This window comes from Tasmannia lanceolata, unplaced genomic scaffold, assembly GCF_043159265.1.
Source record: "Tasmannia lanceolata isolate RefF3 unplaced genomic scaffold, GAP_Taslan_0.1 ptg000007l, whole genome shotgun sequence".
Lineage (NCBI taxonomy): Eukaryota > Viridiplantae > Streptophyta > Magnoliopsida > Canellales > Winteraceae > Tasmannia > Tasmannia lanceolata.
The window spans coordinates 20,598,512-20,618,805 of NW_027518684.1; the positions used below are offsets into that span (position 1 = coordinate 20,598,512).

Consider the following 20,294-nt stretch of genomic DNA (forward strand, 5'->3'; position numbering starts at 1 on the left):
AACCGACCTACGGGATAAGAGAATGAGATATTATCTTCTCATTATAAATAGCAACGTCCATAATTGGGAAACCGTCCCTCAAAGAGGCAATATGCTCTAAGGCGGTGATCTTTCAATTATAGGAGTCACATTCATAGCAACTTACTTGTACAGGGAAATAAGATATCTTTAAAAAATAGATATAAACCTCTCGGGGAAGTCGACAAATAAGGAAAGACTCCTGAAACAGTAAGATTATAATCATCATAGACTCTATTCTCTATAGAGGAAGACCCTCACCTTCATAATGGAACTACGTTAGACTTGATCTTCAAAAAAGGCGTACGTAGGCAGCTTGGGAAGACCAGGTTCAGTCACAATCATCTCCCCCTCTTCTTCGTTGGTAATGCTCCTGAATCCCATCTCGTTCCCTTCAATTCACATGTGATTCCGATTTCTAGCTTAAATATTGAAGTATTATAATTCCGATACTACTAATATCTTTCTGTGAGTGCAAGTTGCTTACAGTAATAACTCTATCACTACTAGATCGTGTAGAGCTGATCTCGGCATCATCAGGCTGTGCCCCAAAAACCTCTACAGATCAGACGGTTAGTATTATTACCCTATGGAAATTTGTTTTCTGGGCACCACCTATTTTGGGGCCTAATAAATGAACGGTTTGAATCATCCAATAATATGGGTCAACTGAGTTTTTTTATTGTACTTGAATGTGGGGATACAATATAAGAACCAAGTCGTAGTATGGTGTGGCCGCAACATGCAAGTACATTAAGAAAATCAATGGGTCCCACATTATAGGATGATCTAAACCGTTCATTTGTTGAATTTCATCTTAAATAGGCCGGGCCCCAATCCTGGTATAGCCCGAGGAAGGGTTATTAGAGACAATAATGTTTAGGTAATATTTGCCTTTTCTCACTTCTATGATGTGAATACCAATATGATAGCTGAAGCTAGAACAATGAGAGATGGCCTTCACTAAATTGTTGCTTTAGATATTAAAGATTAAATAACACCAACTCTAACATATTAAGCTTTTGGAGTAATTGGTTGTTTCACAAAAATGGTTGTAAAATTTGATGTCATCTGATTTATGTCGAAAGAAATAGAGCCTAAATATAGATTCCTATTTGCCAAAAGTTACAACCTTTACATGTAAGCATTGTTTTAAAATGTGGACGCAGGCCAAAACGGGTCAAAGCAAATCCTAGTCGACTCGAGGTGATGGACCGAGTATTCGGTTTACACGACCGAGTACTTGGTTCACACGGTCTTAACTCAGAAGAGTCTAAGGAATTTTGATTGACTTTGTATGGCAAAATGTGGACTCGGACAAAAATTTGACATGGTAAAATAAAATTGACTCAGCATGTTGCAAACTGAGAGATCTCTAATATCTCTCAAAATAGAATCAGACTTGATGTGCAGCTAATAATAAGATAAAATGCAAGAATCACAAACACATAAACTACGAAATGCAAAATTTACTTGGTTCAACAGTGTGGCTATGCCCACGGGAGAAGAGTTTCACTATTTCAATATTAGCTCGACCAACATCTGTGTTCTATGATTCACTGTCAATATACAAGACGTCTACACAACACAGGAGAAAGTAGTAGCTGGAAACTCCTTGGACAGGTAGGAAACTCGTTTCCCCAAAAATGAATTTCGGAAAGGTGGAAACTCATTTCCGAAATGCATGAGAAACATATAAGAAATTTACTTGAAAAACATGAAAAACGTATGGAAAACTTGTAGAAAACGTTTGTGAAACGTGTGGAAATATGTGTGAAACTTACAAAAATCATTTTAAAAAAACAGAAAAAATTGTGGAATAGATATTAAAAAAGAAAACAACAACATATAACGTAATCAGGGGTGGAGGGACATATAGCCTCGCCCCACGCCAATGACTAATGCAGGCAATGCGTAAATTAGTCCGGCTCCTCCAAGTGTATATGCTTTGCTCCGCTCCTGACTGTATTAAAAACAAAAAGTAAGAAATATCCAAATAGAAATTTGAACTAAACAAAATTTAAATTTACAAAACCATATATTTCATGTTTTCCTTGTGTTTCGCATGCGTTTTCATTCATGTTTCTCTATCATTTCTGAAACGTTTTTAATGTCTTTCCTAAGACGTTTCTCGTATGATTTTTTCTTGTTTTCCCGTTTCTCGTTTCTCCTCTATTTTTTTTCTTGCGTTTCCCTTTTCTCGTTTTCCCGTTTCCGTTACCCGTTTCGCTTCCCGAATCTGTTTCCCACCCTGGCAACTATGGGCGAAACTAAGGATATAAGGGCAATCATGAACCAAGAATATAAACAAGAAGTGATTAATATTAATATGGAAGCTTGTTGGAATTGCAACAAAAAAAAATTAAAAGTGAGAACTGGCACTGTCAATCTGGTAAAATCAGTAACAGGTGCAAAATCGTTCTTTTTTCACCGTAATAGCATGTTGAAAATTATCAATGCAATGTGCAAGACATTGGAGATTTATTTCCTTGTTCTTTTATTCGCCTTAATAGCATGTTGAAAATTGTCAAATGCAACGTGCAAGACATTGGAGACGTCTTTCCTTGTTTGGATAGGAATGAATGATTCAATTATAAAGAACATAAAGGTACTTTAATTTATATAATTCCTTTTAATGAGAAAGTAATATTCCATGTATAATTCAATCCGCCTAAATGCTGCATTCCTTGCAGTTGCTTTATACAGTTACAAGAGATCAGAGGCAAAGATACCTTGTTCTGCTTAAGGCAGAGATCTTCACCAGCTTTATCAAATAATAAGAAAGAATAATCTATACTACATGAATCAGAACTTCATCAATGAACATAGATATTTGATTGGGATGTGTATATCCCAAACCCAATTTGTTTCTCTATCAAGTCCTTCATTTGCAAGCCAGTTAACAGCTTCATTACCTTCCAACAGGTAAAGATCCTAAATTACTCAAATCCTTCTCTACTCCTTTTCTTCTCCAAGACCTGCAACCATTCATAATTAGCTCTCCGATGGATCGGCAGCAAAAAAGAGCTTTGTAACACTTCTAAGCTTACAATAAAACTTAGGTTCGGGTTCACACGTAACATCATCTTCAATAGTTTGAACACTTCTGAACTTACAAGAAAATATTCAATTTTTTTTTAGGAAAATATATATTTCTCTTTTTAACTTCTCTACCTATCAATGGATTAAGATAGCAAAGTGTATGTTTACCCAGGATTTGTATAAAAAATAGGGTTTTGGACAAATGAATTAATACTTATTCCTTGATCTATAACCAAACAAGAATACCTGCCTTTTGTGTTGATGGTATCAGGTTGTGACAGGTATTGTCACAGGGATACGGGCAGTCGATTTCCTTACCGACCTTCCTCTCGAAATACCAATCGCCAACAGCCTCTGCAATTGTCTGCATGCAGTAACCAGGCGATTACTCCCCACTAAAATCATAAGTTCTTAAAACAACAAACTTTCGCAGGACTCGGCAAGTTAAAAGTTCAGTTTCAATTGGTAACAAATTTATTTTCTTGTAACTGTGGAAAAGATTACATATGTCAATTTTCTCCATAAAACTTATGATTTTGTCCATGTTCTCTGAACTTAAGTTGCATGGATGGGAGCAATCTGCAGATAACCAGAAATGCTACAAATACTAACATCTGTGACATGTAGGTTAATGAGATCAACATGTAACAACTAATCAGAGTCCCTATGATTTTAAATACCTTGTTGTGTACTCTTGGAGAATCAGGTGCAAACCATGTCTCTTGCAACTCACTCTGACAATGAGCAAAACATGAGTTTATAAACATCCCTCCATTCCTTGAAACTTCAAAGACTCTTAGAGCTGCAAGCATTTCATCTCTGAAACCTGTAGGACAAGAATTTTCATTAGTTAATGAGGAAAACCTGGTGTTTTACTCAAAAAGTAATGGTGAAATGGACAATTTGCGTATTGAATTTGTGCAGTGGTATGACAGTTATGGTATAAGAATTGGATGACTGATGCCAAAACACAAGTACATTTGGAAGTAGATAGAAGAAATCAATTCGCACAAGATATGACCAAGATGAAATGAAATCTTGAGTTAATTTATTCATGTTGTTTTAAAGTTTTTATTTTTGGGAAAAAGATCCATATAAGTTTCATATGATACTTAATGAGTTTTTAAGTTTTAAATACACTCTGTTTCTAAATACGCTCCTTTCAAATTATTAAAATGACAAATACTCTTTTAGGAAAAAATAATCACATAAATGCAACACGTAGTCTTAATTAAGAAAAAACTCATAGAAGTGTATTTTGGGAAGCGAGAAGAACTTAGCTTCAGAAGCGAGCTTCCCATCAAACTAGGAAGTTTGTGGGGTAACTGTGTTGCAAACCATCTTAATACTCTTTAATGAACATGATAAGATTTGGATTTGGTAGGAAATGAGTAAGCAACAACAAGAATGATGTGTAGTTGAATTTCACTTTCTGTCATAAAAACTGGCATGACTTCACTAAGAATTTAGAAATGCCTGTGCCTTCAGGATATTTGAATTGAATCAATGGAAAGACAAAGAAAGTTTCAAAACTTGGTAATTAAGATCATACAACCTTGCAAGATGGTGATTTGGTTTGGAGTACATGCTGCAGGATTAAGCTTGCAGTAAAGCCAATGTCCATGGGAATCGGCCGATGATGGAACTAATATATGATGAAACTACAGGCACAAAAATATTTAAACCTTTTTAGTAGTTGCAACTTGCAAGAACATTTAGAGATTACATGAACAAGGTGTAGTAATCTTAAGCATGAAAAGAAAAAAATAGTAATCAAAGTGCAAGATATTTGCAAGCAACACATAAATATGCATGGGAGTGCTTACTTGGTATACATCATATGCTGAATTTAAGATAAAATAAGGAGTCTGAATAAATTTCAATGCATACTGTGGGAAGAAGCACTGCATAGAATTGAAAAGATCAGTTAGGAGTTAGAAAGATCAAAGTCTTGGTAATCAACTATTTATTGGGGTCAGATATGAGAATTCAAACCATAGATGGATTGTCAAGAGAAGTGGTGCAGTTTTTATCCAGATTTTGTTCAACCCCCTGCATAATAAAGTTTTCATTTGTAAAAGAAACATTAGAATCAACACTAAAAAGAAAAAGAAATATAGTATAACATGGAAGAGGGAAGAACATGAGACTAGTGTTTCGAAATACGGATGTGGGTCACAAAGCGGCTAAAGAAAATCCTACTTGACTTGTCACGAAGAGGTTGAGTACTCGGTTGATGAAGTTGAGTGCTCGGTTGACGCAGTCATAACTTGGGAGAGTCAAAGAAGTTTTGATTGACTTTGTAGGGCAAAATGAGGACTTGGACAAGAATGCTACCAAGGTATAAATGGGAGTTGACTCGGGGGAGTACACGATGACATGGGGAGTTTTGAAACTATGCACAAGAGGCAACACTTAATGGTTAATATAGGAATGGGTTTTAGCAGATAGTAACAGCTTAACATAGTTTTTTTTTTCACTTTCTACTTATCATCACATTTTTTCTTCTATCAATTTAATGTAAATATGCAATGTACTTGGACTCAACTTGGAGCTCTCCCGGATGCCTGGTTGAGTTATTTCTGACTCGAGCAAGTCGAACAGATCTCCAAACCATTCGCAGGAGAGAGGATACTCTGCGAACATTGTTATAAAGAATTGGGATACAATTTTGAAAGGTAGTGTTCCTAAAACTAGTGGTAGCGAAGTGGAATCCTCCTCCTACTAATGTCATCAAACTCAATGTCGATGGTTGCTCCCTGCAACCCAGGCATGGAGGGCATAGGGCGTTTTTAGGAATTCTTTGGGCAACATCATCTATTCTTTTGCTAGACCTATCAGAATTAGTGGTTCTACTGAAGCCGAGGTTCGTGCTCTCCACAAAGGATTATCTATCTTTATTAACCAAATGGAGGGAAGGTTGGAAGTGGAAAGCAACTCTTCAAATACAGGTTTGTGGGCTAAAGAGATTCACACCGGTCCGTGGAGACTCGCCAATCTATTGGACGAGATAAAAGATCTTTGTGTGTATGGTTCTATTTACTTTTCTCTTGTACCTAAAAGTACCAACGATTAGTAGCTTCTAGCGAATCTTTGTTTATGGGGCAATATTTACCCTCGGAAGTGCGCTTGTAATCCATTTTTATTGTTTTAATAAATCGTTACCTTTGTCAAAAAAAAGCAAGTCGAATGAATCAATGAATTACCTCGAAGAAATGCTATATATAAGATAAAACAAGAAAAGAATGGGGATTGTATATGAGATTTTTTGGACTCAGCCCAGTGAATGAAAAACTCGGTCGAGTCATGTACACTTGTGCTTTGTTGGGGCCATAACCGAATTGACTTGGTGGAATTCCAACTTGGCCAGACAAATTTCCTAATGTTGAATGTACTTAAAACTAGAACACTTTTCTTCATAATAAATGGCATTGTTGTATGTCACACCTGTACAGTAACTAGGCTTCCAAAGAAGGATCTTATGGAGTGAATCTCGGATACATCTCGCCTGAAAACAAATTCCAAATAACTCAGTACATGAAAAAAAAATCTTAGATATAGGATTTGAAACACTTGACAGAAAAATAACACTTGTAACACTAGATTAAGAGCATTGATGTTATGAATGTTTGAAGGTGGAAAAATTACACATCAAGGAAAAATCCAGCATCACTTAGGCATTTCACACTGGCTGTTTTGGGTAGAATCCTTGTGAAATTATGACAGTGCAGAAAAGTTGCTAGACCCCCAGCTGAACAACCTGAAAGCAGAGCCTGAAGAGAAAGAAGGTTCACAATTCAGCATTTAAAAAGTCAGACTCAGATGAGAACTCGGCCAATGTAAAAAAGAGTCGACTCGGGCGAGTCAATGCTTGATGAGGCCAAATTTTCAGTTAATTCCAATGGATTAAAAGAGATATTGATTGATTTGATATGACAAATCTCATAATCAGACTAGAACTCGGCAAGGTAAAACTGAGTCGACTTGGGTGAGTCGATGATTTGACTCAAGGAGTTCTTACAATCAGATAGTGGTATATACATTCATGTAATGATACAAATACATAAAAAATGTAAAACATATTTGTATATGTGTGTATACGTATATACATGATGCACAGATAATATACATACATATATTCATGATATACATGCACAATTATGCAGTTTTGTGGTGACTCACTGTTCCTACTTTACAATGAAATTAGCAAGAACTAGACATTAGTTCAGCAAGGCCCTGTTTGTTTTGTATTTTGAGAACCGACTGACTCCCAAACTGATTATTGGACTCAAATTTATGTTTTAAGGCCGTGTTCGTTTTGGATTTTGAGAATCGATGTTGAGTCCAAAACAGATTATTGTACTCAAAATTGCATTCGTCAGTTTTGGACTCAAAATTATCAAAATCCAAAACAAACAGTGTCTTAATTTTGAGTCCATTAATCATTTTTGGACTTGCAGTTGGTTCTCAAAATCCAAAACAAACAGAAAGGTAAAAGAGAGTCTACTCGAGTGAGTCGATGATTGATTCGAGGAGTTCACATACATGACATGATGCAAATACATTAACAAACGTAAAGCATACATGTATATGCATGCATATATACATGTCTGATGCACAAATAATGTACATACATTCATGGATATATATGCATGGATGTATACATGCATAATTATGCCGTTTTTTGGCCACTCCTTGTTCCTAGTTATCTACATGTACAATGAAATTAGCAAGAAACAAGCTATCAATTATTTCATGGTAGTAACTATGCATATGGTATACTAGGGCTGCAACAGGGTCGGGTTTTTCAAAACCCTAGCCCAACCCTGGATCCCATTATCTCGGCCCTAACTCGCCCTGACCCAGGGTCAGGGCTGGAAAACCGCAACCCATTGCCCGCCCTACAGGGGTCAGTGCTGGCCCTGGCCTGCCCTGATTGGCCCTAATTGGGCCGGACCGGGCCGGCCCTAATTGACCCCAGTGCAAATACCTGTTAAGAGTGCCAAAAATAAAGCAACCACTTGTCATATAGAACAAAATGATCAGAGAAAGGGAACAAAATAAGACAATATGAATTCAACAACATGACGGACAACAGAGACAATTAATAATAATAATCTAAAGAAACATCAATCCAAGATAATAGAAAACATTAGCAAAAGAAACATGCACAGATGGTTCAATTCTATAATAGAAAACTTAGGGTCGGGCGGGGTCACGGTACCCGAGGCATTAACCCAGAACCCGACCCGACCTGAGTAAGGGTCTAAAAAAATGAACCCTGACCCTCCCTCAGGATTGGAAAATCCAGTCCTGACCCTGTTCCGGCTCAAGGCGGGTCAGGGCTGATAGGGCCAAATTTGCACCCATATGGTATACTAACATCTATGTAATGGGATTACGTATATGTGCATGATATGTATGCCTACATAGACAACATGTGTGTATGTTGTACATGCATTTTGTTGGTTTAATTGATATGTATTTATTTCTGCATATATGCATACAACATGATGTGGAAATATAAAAAATAAAGGAAAGGGGGTCCCACCTTATGTGCAAGGTTCAATCCTTTAGGGAGAAGATCAAGAACAATGGCATGCCAAATCCTTTGCCCTCTGAAATAAAGTGATGTTGTCTGTTCACACACACACACACACAAACAGCTCATTTCAGTCTGTGAAAAATAGTCTTACAATATAAGGTATGATCTTAAGGGGCTTGTCATGCCAGCTACATGGTTTTGATTTTGCCACCAATCTCTTTTATTTGGAATTTTTCTCACTGGAATTGAGCCCTGTTTGGATTGCAAGAAAAACATTTCCGATGGGAAATTTTTTGTATAAAAATTGAATAGGGTTGGTTCAAGATATCTTTTTTTTTTTTTTTTTCTGTAAAAGACATAGAAAGTTTTGAAAATAAATTTCCAGCTAAATGGTAGCTTGCCCAAGCAAAAATTTGGCTCGAAAGTGACGACAATGACCCTTCAACTATAAGATTTTGTAAGGGTATTTTGGTCAATTGAAAGGGATACAGAGGAACTTACTCTGTTTTGAAAGAGGGAGTCACCAGCAAAAGAGGCCCCATCGCAGTACCGAAGCTTCACTCGGTTCCAATTGTAGAAATCTACACAAAAAGATAGCTAAATTAGTTTTTAAGGGATTGTTGCTTATAAATATGTAATTTTTAAATTATTTTTGGATTAGTCAATGAAAATTATGAAATAAAAAAGTAGTTTAAGGGCGACTTAGGATAGCCATAATAGTTTTTTTTTTTTTTTAAAAGAGCAACAGAATATATATATATATATATATATATATATATATATATATATATATATATATATATATATATATATGTAAAAACAGAATCGAGGTGGTCCTGAAGGAACAAAGATAATACAAAGATAGCAGTACAATAATTCAAGGAGGTAGATAGTCAAAGCACTCAAACGCGGCCCGAAAGACTCCTTTCTTGGCAAGGGTGTCTGCTTCCGCATTGGCTGATCTCCTGACATGGCGAAAAACTATTGAGGAGCCCTTAGCTCTGTCCTCTATTTCCTCTAAGAGATGCAAAAATCGCCAAGGGGGAGAAGCGTTACCCGAAAGCCAGCGAATAACATTTAAGGAATCCCCTTCGACGATAATTTTGTCGCACTCTAGATGAGGCATCGAGAGAAGCCCGCTATGAACGGCTCGGGCCTCTGCCTCGTTTGAGTCTGCCACTCCGATAGGCCCCGAGTAGGCCCAGAGGACTTCCCCTTTGTGGTTTCTACATAACCCCCCTACTCCTGCCATTCCTGGATTGCCGATAGACGATCCGTCAAAGTTAAGTTTCAGGGACCCCGGAGGAGGAGGAATCCAGGAGGGGAGGATTTTCACTTTGGTAGCCGATTCCAAGCATATGATTGACCATCCTTCCCAGAGGTCGAAAGCTGAAACAAAACGAAACAGGGGAAGGCTTCGAGCCCAGGATATGACCGCAGCTATCAACTGAATATAAATCCAATAGGGAGATCTAGCCTTCCCTTCAAAGATACGAGCATTCCTCTCTTTCCACAAGAACCACCATGAGGCCAGGAGACACATCTTCCACAGCGTTCTGCCTTTCCTTTTCCAAGGAGTCCAGGCCCAACTCTGAATGAATTCAGCCATAGAGTTGGAGGGGACCCAACTGATTCCAAAACGAGAAAAAATAAGACCCCAAATATGGCGAGCAACCTTACAGTGTATGAAAAGGTGGTCAATGGATTCCCCAGCGGATAAACATAGAGGACAGTGATCTACCAACCACATTCCTCGTTTCCTCAAAAAATCCATAGTTTGAATGCGGCCCCAGCTAACCGACCACCCAAAGAAAGCAACTCTCGGAGGGCAAGATTGTCTCCAAACCGAGGAGGACACATGCTCCACTAAAGAAGGGATCAGATGGTTATAAAAAGATTTGACTGAAAATATCCCCGAAGGATTCCAAATCCAAATCCGACGATCTACGCCCGAAGACTTGATGAAGCAAGAATCCAATAAGGAGAGGAGGGCGCTGTAAGAGTTTAACTCCCTAACAAAGAAGTCTCTGCGAAACTTAGGAGACCAAGCCACCTTCCATGTTCCCTTGCAAAACATTCTGATACCCAGGCCTCTTTCTGAGATGAAACGATGAATAAGTCAGGAAACATCACTTGAAGATGATCGTCCGAACACCAAGGATCCTGCCAGAACCGAATCCGATCCCCCTTATATACTCTGAATCGGACGCCAGGAGCAAATAACGACTTCAACTTCAAGATGTCCCTCCAAACCGTGAGACCTTTGAGTTTAAAATTATCAATAGAGTCCCAATGCCCATGATCTGAACCATACTTACTTCCAATGACCCGGACCCACAAAGAGAATTGTTCTTCGCCAAATCTCCACAGCCACTTGCCCATAAGGGCCTGGTAAAACTCTGAACCCTCCTGATACCCAAACCTCCATTTTTAGTAGGCAAGCAGACCATACTCCATTTAATCAGGGAGACCCCCTTGGAAGACCCTGATCCGCCCCACAGGAAGCGTCTCTGAATTTGTTCGATGCGTTTAGCAACCGAGGCGGGACATTGAAAAAGAGATAGAAAATATATCGGCATATTGGATAGAACGGCCTTTATAAGCACTAATCTACCTCCTTTGGAAACCAACCGGCGCTTCCAGGTGGCCAAACGTCGCTCAATCCTTTGAATAATAGGAGCCCATAGGTTGTGTTTCGGTCGACCCACACCAAGAGGAAGACCCAGATAGGTTGCTGGAAAGACATCTAATCCACACTCCATAATTCCGGCGAAAAATGATGCATCGCTCTCAGAAACGTTGATCGCGAACAACCGAGATTTTGTGAAATTAGATCTTTGACCCGAAACCATCTCATAACAACGAAGCATAGCTTTAAGGTTAAGAATCTGGGATATGACCGGAGAACAGAACGGAAGAGTGTCATCCGCAAACTGAAGAAGCGATACTTCCACCTTACTCTCGCCAATAAGGAACCCTTGATATAGCCCCAACTCACTTCCTTTTTTCAGCAGTCTGCACAGTGATTCGGCCACAATCAAGAAAAGAAAAGGAGAGAGAGGATCGCCCTGCCACAATCCTCTAGAAGATTTGAAGAATCCTTTTGCTGATCCGTTGATGAGGACAGAAAACCAGGCGGACGATAAGCAGTTCCGGGTCCACCGACCCCCAAAGCCCATACGACTCATGAGAAAATCTATTTGTTGATCAAAACCATTCATTTGTTGGGCCCAGCCTAGATTGTCCATCCTCTTCAAATCTTCTTCATAGGATGATTCTTTAACCCCCAGGCCCCATCTATCGAGAAAATCTATAGAGAGATGACACATTTAAAAATCTCATGGAGATGATATATGATTTATGGGCCCGCAGCCTATTTACCTTGGAGACCAACAGATGAATGGTTTGGATGGTTGATGTGTGTGCCCCAGTGTATTTCTTTTTTAATATAGGCTCATAGCAACACCATTTAGAAATTCTTGTAATTAGTGTATGTTCGCAACCAATATACCAAAAAACCCTAGACTTATGTAACATGTTAGGTTAGGCCTTTGAAACCTTTCCGGTACTAGCATAGTTCCTTCCTATACCTAGGCAGGGCACCACTTAGGACTGTAACATTTCACTACGTTTTCGTATATGCATTCTTTGGCAGCCCACTTTGTGGCGGCATTCACTCCTACTTTTCTTTTTCTTTTTTTTTCAGGTAGCCCTTTCCACAGGTTGCTCCTTAAAGCCTACTTTGTTGCAACTTTACATCAACAGCTTTCACTCTGGCTTTTTAATCGGGTAGCCCTTTTCAAGTAGTCTTCTTCATAGGTCATCCTAACTTGAAATTATGGTGGGGACTATATTATTGGGTGATTTAAACCGCTCATTCCTTGAAAATCATCATAGATAGGTTGTGCCCCAAAAATATTCACCATGGAAAGACTCCAATCCTTTGATATGTGGAGGTATAAAATGTATGGCCCCCTGTAAAAAAAAATCCCTACAATTTGGAAGGTTAGGTTTATAAGATTTTTGGGGAACGACCCATAGACGTGCTGAAGCATAAAAATAGATGGTTTAAATAGAGAAGTGATGATATATATTCGCCCCCTTTTTCACTTGGGACAGCCCCTTGTAGTGTATTTATGACTACTCTTTTACAATAGAAGCGCCGTCCCAAGTTAAAAAGGGGGCGGGGTGAGTTTGTTATTTCCCTTTAAATAGAGCATTAATACGGGCCCCACCATATATTTTGTTGCACTTGCATGGACCGCCCTTCACCCTAAAGACTAGACCATTAAGGAGAGACTTTATATATGATGTTGGGCGTGTATTTCAGCAGAAATACAGTGACTCAAAAAAGCACACAATCAGCTCAGATTTGGGTTGTTTTCGGATCCTCCTTCCCGTGCCTGAATAATGATTAATTTCAAATCGGACGGTCAACCGGAGTATCCTTGTGAGTCCTACCTACATTGTACACAATTAAAAATTCTCAGAACAAGGGGAGAGTTGCAGAGACTTGGGAGTAAGGGTGTAAATGAGCCGAGCCGAGCCGAGCTCGCGAGCCTTACTGAGCTCGGATTATATTAAGTTCACACCCCTCATCTTCCCCGGACAGCCCTATCTAGTGTAATTTGACTACTTTTTTTACACTATTGGGGTGGTCCAAGTAACAAATGGGGTTCCAAAAATGAAGTGACATATTTTGCCTCCCCCTTTCACTCCCTGGACAACCCTTTTAGTGTATATATTAATATATAATATATATATTTAAATATATTAAATTCTTAACGAGCCGAGCCGAGCCGAGCCTGGCCTGGCCTAAATCGGGCTTGACTCGTTAAGGATTCGAGCCGAGCTCGAGTGAGCTTCCGAGCCAGAGCCAAAATTGACACCCTTACTTGGGAGAGATGAATAACACAATATTGAAAAGTAAGAGTAGTTCAAAAAAAAAAAGCATGCGGCTTATTTTTACTAAAATACTCCTGAAATAATATTAAAAGTTATGAATATGGAGTTGTTTGGATCAGATTGGAAATGATTTCGGATTCTGAAATGTGTTCATGGATCTTAATAATGCGTAGAGATCCTGCCTATTTAAACGGCTTAGATCATTCAAAGATGTGGCCCCAATTACTTTTTGTTGGTAGTGAGGATGTGGGTCCCATCTCCTTTAAATTGGCACTTATTATATCCCTCTATCAAGAATCAGTGTTTTTTTCTTCTAAAGGCTTTGTTTTGGGCCCACCGAAGACAAGTCAAGCTATGTTGGTTTGTAGAGGCTTTTAATGAGAAATTATTTTGTCGGTTGGGGTTGTCGTGACTCGCGCATGCAGAAACGAACAGCGAATATACTTTTCTTGTGTTGCTCGTAAGCTCTTTTCCGTGTCAGACAAAGTTGCAGGTTGTGTGTCTCGATTCGAACTTCGTTTTACATGTTCTAAGTTCTCTAGGCTCTGTTCACTTGCATTCCCGGGAAAGCAAATCCCAGAAAAACAACCTCTTTTTTCCTTTTATAAGACAGAATTCTAGTGTTCACTTGCTTTCCCAGGAAAATAGAATTACACTTGTGGCATTTCTACAACAAGTCAAAAAATGATATGGAAAAGCTCATTTCTCCCCCTATAGGCTCTGTTCACTTCTTTTCCCCGGAAAGGAAAGGAAAAGATTTCGTTTTCCTTTTCTTTCCAGGTGACATGACAGAAGGGAAAGGAATGAAGAGGAAAAGGCTTCGTTTTCTCTGGAAATTCTCTTTCTGATATATTTAATCGGAAAGCAAATCTCAAGTAAGAGGGAAAAAGTCAATTTCCACGTCATTTTTAGCCTTTAAATAAGAAATTCCATATCCGATAATAGTTTTTCCTGGAAAAGAAGTGAACACAGAAATTCTGTCTTGTCAAGGTCATGTCATGGAAAAAAAAGGCTGTTTTCCAGAAAAACAGCACCAAGGAAAAGAAATAAACAGAGCCTTAGGGATTTCATTTCCTACAAAAAACACTTGGATTTCGTTTCCCAAAAAAACTAATGCAAAAGGAAGGGCAAGCAGTTTCCCTGGAAACTTTTTCCTGCGCAAGTGAATAGTCCAGGGAAACCTTTTCCTGCACAGATTCCTTGGATTTCTTTTCCTAATGCCATGTCAGATTCTCGGAAAAATTTTTATTTTCCTTTCCTAAGAAAACAAGTGAACATAGCAAAGTTCTAAGTTTCTAACCCCACCGCCAAAGGAAAATGATAGATTTGCCCTCTTTTCTCCCCGGACCACACCCTCTAGTTTACTTTTCACCACACGAGTCCCCTAGTGAGTTGGGGTGTCAACGGACTCAAGCGGTCCGATTGAGCATCCTAGTCCCAACTTGGACAGGATCTAGATACATTAAAAGGATCCATACCATCGGATCCAAAAAATTTCCAATCGCACCTAGACAACTACAAAGGCCCTCTTGACTGTCCTAAATCCGAATTTATTATATTTCTTACTTTTAGTATTTTGTCATTCATCTCTGTCAAGTCAGGAGTTGTCCTGTCGTCTTCCTTCTAAAACCATTGACCCTAATGTGGATCTCACTTAGCCTTCTTATAAGAAATTTAATTGTGTGCAATGTAAGTAGCACCTACTAGGATACTCTGATGGACAGCCCGATTTAAAATGAATCGTGACCGAGACATGATAAGTAGGATCCGAAGAACATCCTAATCTGATCCCCGATTGATGAGGGATTTGAATGGACGGAGACATGGGTGGATCCAATCTATTTTTCATATAAATATGAAGATTTCTTCAATTGGATAGATGGGATTGTTTGTAAGAGTAATTTTGAGATTTTGTCATCGTAAAGGGCCCATCAAATGGGCGACTAAGATCTTAACAACATCATCTGGGTGGACCCAATTGCATTATAAGCTAAAACCTCGATTGTAAAATCCAGGTTTTAGCTAGGTAAATCTAGGATTTTACAATCCATGTATACAAACAGACCCTTTAAAAATGGTGATAGAAGAAAACGTACCAGGATTTAATGAAGCATTGTTGCTTAGGATTCCAGAGAAGACCTCTAACTTGTTCATATGACGGGTGGATCCTCTACGTGTTCTCGCTCTTTCTAAGCAAGACTCTATATCATTACACCACCCACCTCCCTACAAAAAATCAATAAAAAATAATTAGTAATAGAAGAAAATGATATCGGCACTCCCATGCGGCAGCTGTTTAGACATAACAGGCATTGTCGGATGGGCCCCACATATATATATATCTGCCTATTGGTAGGGGAGATGATATCGACCCTCTTGTTTTAATAATGACACTCCTCTCTGAGCTTATACTTTTCTTTTTTTTTTTTATAGGTAATCAGCATGGATAGAAGCCCCTTAACTACCAAAGTTGGTACTCCAACCTCAGTCCAGTCTCTACCTTGCACATGTGGGCCCCAAAAAGAATGGATGCTCTACTCTTTTTCTTAACAGACTTTTACTTTTAGCAGCGGAAATAAATTCATAGAAGAAAAATGAATACCACTTGTCAAAAGGTCCAAATGTGCTCCTTTTGGCATAATGTAACTTTACAAATTTACCCTCATTTTTTAGATCGCAGAGCTTCTTTAAGAGTACATTATATAAGGGTATTTTAGACTTCTCATATACAAGAGACCACTTGGGTTATATTCCCACTCTATTTAGATTGTCTTTTCCAAAAGTTGGTGTATTTCTACACTCTTGTTTGTCTTTTCTATGAAAAAAATGGCAGTACATTTAGGAAAAGACAAATGAAGGTGTAAAAAGGAGTGGAGATATCATTTCCCTCTATGTACAAATAATATTTTTTTCTCACCTCAAATTGCAGAAGCCAGTTATGTGCTCCTGATCCACATCCTCTGTCCAAATGATAAGCAGGCAAGCTTCCATCCAAACAAACTGCAAACAAAAGAATAATTTCATTTATTAACTACTGTAAGGCTTACACAATAGGATGATCTAAACCGTCCATTTGATGGGCCACAACTAAAAAGTCGTGCCCAAAAAAATCATTTTTATAGGATGATCCTAGCCCTCCAACTCCATATTATGAAAACGTATATAGATTCCAGGGTTGGAATCATCCTATGGAAATGATTTTTGGGGCACAATCTATTTACGTTGTGGCCGATCAAATGGACGGTTTGGATCATCCTATGTGTAAAAGCCGTACAGTACTTTTCGAAAAAAAAAAAACTATAAATCCTCTAAGAACTCAAACATCCCTGTTGCATTGGTACTTTCCACCCAGTCTCTTGTTAAGAAATTTTAATTGGTTAGTATGAAATAAATCAACAGAAATAAATGGAAAAAAAAAAAAAAACTAAATAGGAGAAATGGGTGGAAAGTGCCAAAACAAGGGGAGGAGAAAAATACAAGTATTTTGATTTTCTAAATATCTTGCCTGCTCCTCTAGCTTCAGCTCCTCTAACCAGAGTCATGTTAACCAGAAGCATCTCCGAGTAAACTCTCCAGGGATATAAACTCAGCAAAATCAACCAAATTATGGAGAAATGATTTCTCATTTCAGAGAAATTTATCCTCATTTCAATGAAATTTATCTCAACAAGAAGAAGGAAGAAGAAGAAGATGAAGAAGGTAGACAAAATGACAACGGAGAAAAAAAAAATATGTACATATATAACTTTAACTAATTTGAAACTGACATTATTAGTGTATGAATTTACAGAAAATGCCACTCCTTCGTGCATGAATTTTCATTAAATTTTGTTACAAATGGAGAGAAAAAAGAATCAGACCTTATCCTCAAGGATAAGCCCACCACGTTGTTTTTCGCACGCGGAAGAGAGTTTTGATACAAACTACACGAGAGAGAGAGAGAGAGAGAGAGTGTTTTAATTAAGAGGGCAAGTTGAGATGGTCCAAAGGTTATGGAATCTGTGATTTGACAGGTGGGTCCCACAAATTTTGGCCAATGGTAATTTGTTGAAATTTAGAGGAATGCTAAGGATGCTCGCTCAGGGTTCAAGAACTTTCCCTGGCTGTTGAAAAACCTGAAACACAGGCGAAGTGTTTTTTTTTCTGCAAACTTAATCTTCTCTACGAGATTTTATATGGTGTGTCGCTGAGGGTGTCAATTTTGGCTCGGGCTCGGAAGCTCGCTCGAGCTCGGCTCGAATCCTTAACGAGCCGAGCCGAGCCCGATTTAGGCCAGGCTCGGCTCGTTAAGAATTTAATATATTTAAATATATATATTATATATTAATATATACACTAAAAGGGTTGTCCAGGGAGTGAAAAGGGGAGGCAAAATATGTCACTTCATTTTAGGAATCCCATTTGTTACTTGGACCACCCCCCATAGTGTAAAAAAAGTAGTGAAATTACACTATATAGGGCTGTCCAGGGAAGATGAGGGGTGTGAACTTAATATAACCCAAGCTCAGTAAGGCTCGCGAGCCTGACCGAGCCGAGCCGAGCTTTTGAGCTTAACGAGCCGAGCCGAACCGAGCCTGGCCAAGCTCTGCTAGGCTCGTTTACACCCCTATGTGTGGCCTTCTAGTACAGTAATTTTTAAAATTACTATATTTCCCACTTCATAGTATAATCCAAACCGTTCATGTATTGGGCTAGAAGCCTAGAATGTAATGCTATAGAGGTTTCCATGGGATAAATATGTGGAGTCCATCTATAGATGGCAAGGTTAGGATCATCATATGGAAATGATTTTTTGGGCACAACCAACCTACTTACGTTGTGGCCTAATAAATGAACGGTTTAGATCATCCTATTACTTTTTGAAAAATACTGGACCATAGAGAAATTATATGGTGGTCGCTCGGGCACATGTACACTGGCCGGGCATCTGCCGTTGATATTCGATCCAACAGCAGCTCCTTAAAGAGTTGAAAAAGTGGGCTGTTGTTGGATCAAATTTTAGGCGTGGATACCCCGCCAGTGTACATGCCTGATCGGGCACCAATCACCATATAAAATCTCCACGCACCGTTGAATTTCTCCTTTTCCATTAACAATCATAAAAACTTTACCTAATCCCAAATTTTGTTGGTTTTATGATTTGTATCTAATGTGTATCAAATCAGGTTTGGAAATCAATATCCAATCCTGAAAATCACACACCATCCATCTCCAATTAATTTACTAGAGAAGATTACAGTAAAATTTGTATAAGAAGCTATATTACTGCTTTTTTTTCTTCACTCTAGATTTAGGTTGTTGGCGACTCGAGAAAGCTAAGGTTCAAAAACCCATGCGAAGCACACCCGAGAAAGCTGCGGAAAGTGAAAGGGTTGGGTCTAAAATAGAGTACTCATCCTCCGTAGAAGAGGTGGAAGAAGAAGATGGTGAAGAAGAGCGTCCCCAACAAAAGAAAGCAGAACTCTTACACATAAGAGTTCCCAAGTTGAGGAAGAGCCAGAGGCTCCTTACAAGCTAGCCAGACATTAAGGAGAGGGTGCCCAAATCCTTATAAGCCTTTCCGCATCCACTCACTTTTCTTATGTGGGATCATTGCTTTTCCGCGTGGAACAAAATTGAGAATGACCTTCCCAATATGGGTTACAACCATACTTGACAAAATTCCTTGTATTATTGGGTCTTCCCAAAACGTGGACACACATTCGCATTCTATATATTGATACTCTCCGGGTGCAATAATGGGTAAGAGAGAAGTTGCAATCTATAGTAGAGACAAGTTCCAATCTATTCCTTCTACTTTTACACGGTATCAAAGACCCAAGGTAAGGTAGGCCTAAAATCTGGATTGTGCATTTTCGGGATAATAGAATCCAGGTTTTAGCTTACAAAATCCAAGGTTTAGCTTGTAACTGAATTATAAAAAATCCATGTATCCAAAAGGCCCTGAACAAAAAACTGGAGCACCCGCCTGCCTGGTCATAATTTTCATTGGTATCTCAAGTTAACAAAGCACACCATCTTTATATCGTGTCCCACTTAACATTAGTACTTGACTGCTGCTCTTCTTTACTTATTCTAACTGTCTAGAACATGGAACTACCATGGTTTTAAATTTCGGATTTCGGTCAGGACCGAAACCGGAATTGTCGAAATCTAAGAAATTTACCAAATTTTGGTCGAAATTTTGGAAATTCAGCTAAATTTTCAATAAAATATTAATTTTTATTTCTTTACAAAAATCCGACATTCCGAGCGCTTCTACCGAAATTTAAAACCTTGGGTACTACTTAGAGCCATGTAAAAAAACTTCCATATCCACTTAGAACTTTCTAAGCACAGAAGCATCAGAGATCAGAAGTTTGCCCCCTTTATCAAACATGCTGGACTGGAGACTGAAATGCTCACGAGTCCTCGGACAAGGGTAATAACAATTATATCTTGCATAGCGCTTATAATGTATGGTAATTGTGAGTAAATACTAAAATGTATGTGTGAGGATGCAAACTTTAAATCTTCTTTCTTTCTTTCTGATATTTAACCTTTGGTGAAATGCATGCTTGTTAGATTAAACCTTGCTCTGTCTGGTTACAGGGTTTTTTTTGGTTCCTGGGATTTATGTGGGAGGAAAAAAATCCAAGGAGATTGGTGGGAGAAAACAAGTCCTAGAAGTATCCTGATAAAATAAAAATCACATGTTTGGTTGACCGGACTATAGTGGGGGAAAAAAAAAAAAAAAAACCTTTGTTTGGTTGCTTGAACTGTTGGGAAGAAAAAAATTCTTCTC

General features: G+C 38.5%; 1 protein-coding gene across 3 annotated transcripts; it reads right to left on the bottom strand.

The window, feature by feature from the left end:
• Positions 1 to 1,495: 1,495 nt before the first annotated feature.
• Positions 1,496 to 17,413, bottom strand: LOC143882247 (Pectinacetylesterase family protein). 3 transcript variants are annotated; one of them, XM_077385743.1, is made up of 13 exons: positions 17,016 to 17,413; positions 16,428 to 16,510; positions 15,607 to 15,736; positions 9,107 to 9,186; positions 8,612 to 8,698; positions 6,709 to 6,833; positions 6,508 to 6,568; positions 5,056 to 5,112; positions 4,887 to 4,964; positions 4,616 to 4,721; positions 3,741 to 3,886; positions 3,307 to 3,424; positions 1,496 to 1,977 (listed from the first exon to the last, which is right to left on the bottom strand). In XM_077385743.1, exons 1-13 carry the CDS (start codon positions 17,320 to 17,322, stop codon positions 1,808 to 1,810), a joined length of 1,548 nt encoding a protein of 515 aa, XP_077241858.1. In that variant the 5' UTR covers positions 17,323 to 17,413; the 3' UTR covers positions 1,496 to 1,807. The 3 variants fall into 3 exon arrangements, with proteins under 3 accessions (XP_077241858.1, XP_077241860.1, XP_077241859.1); XM_077385745.1 differs by lacking the exon at positions 1,496 to 1,977 and adding an exon at positions 2,605 to 2,996 and having other exon boundaries at positions 17,016 to 17,409; XM_077385744.1 differs by lacking the exon at positions 1,496 to 1,977 and adding an exon at positions 2,605 to 2,996 and having other exon boundaries at positions 3,311 to 3,424; positions 17,016 to 17,406.
• Between the last annotated feature and the right edge of the window lie 2,881 nt (positions 17,414 to 20,294).

Coding starts and splice junctions, on each gene's coding strand:
- LOC143882247 (XM_077385743.1), bottom strand. CDS start 17,322: ATGCACGAAGGAGTGGCATTTTCTGTAAATTCATACACTAATAATGTC. Junction 15,737..16,427: donor ACTGGCTTCTGCAATTTGAG/GTGAGAAAAAAA, acceptor GATTTTTTGTAG/GGAGGTGGGTGGTGTAATGA. Junction 9,187..15,606: donor CAATGCTTCATTAAATCCTG/GTACGTTTTCTT, acceptor CTTTTTGTGTAG/ATTTCTACAATTGGAACCGA.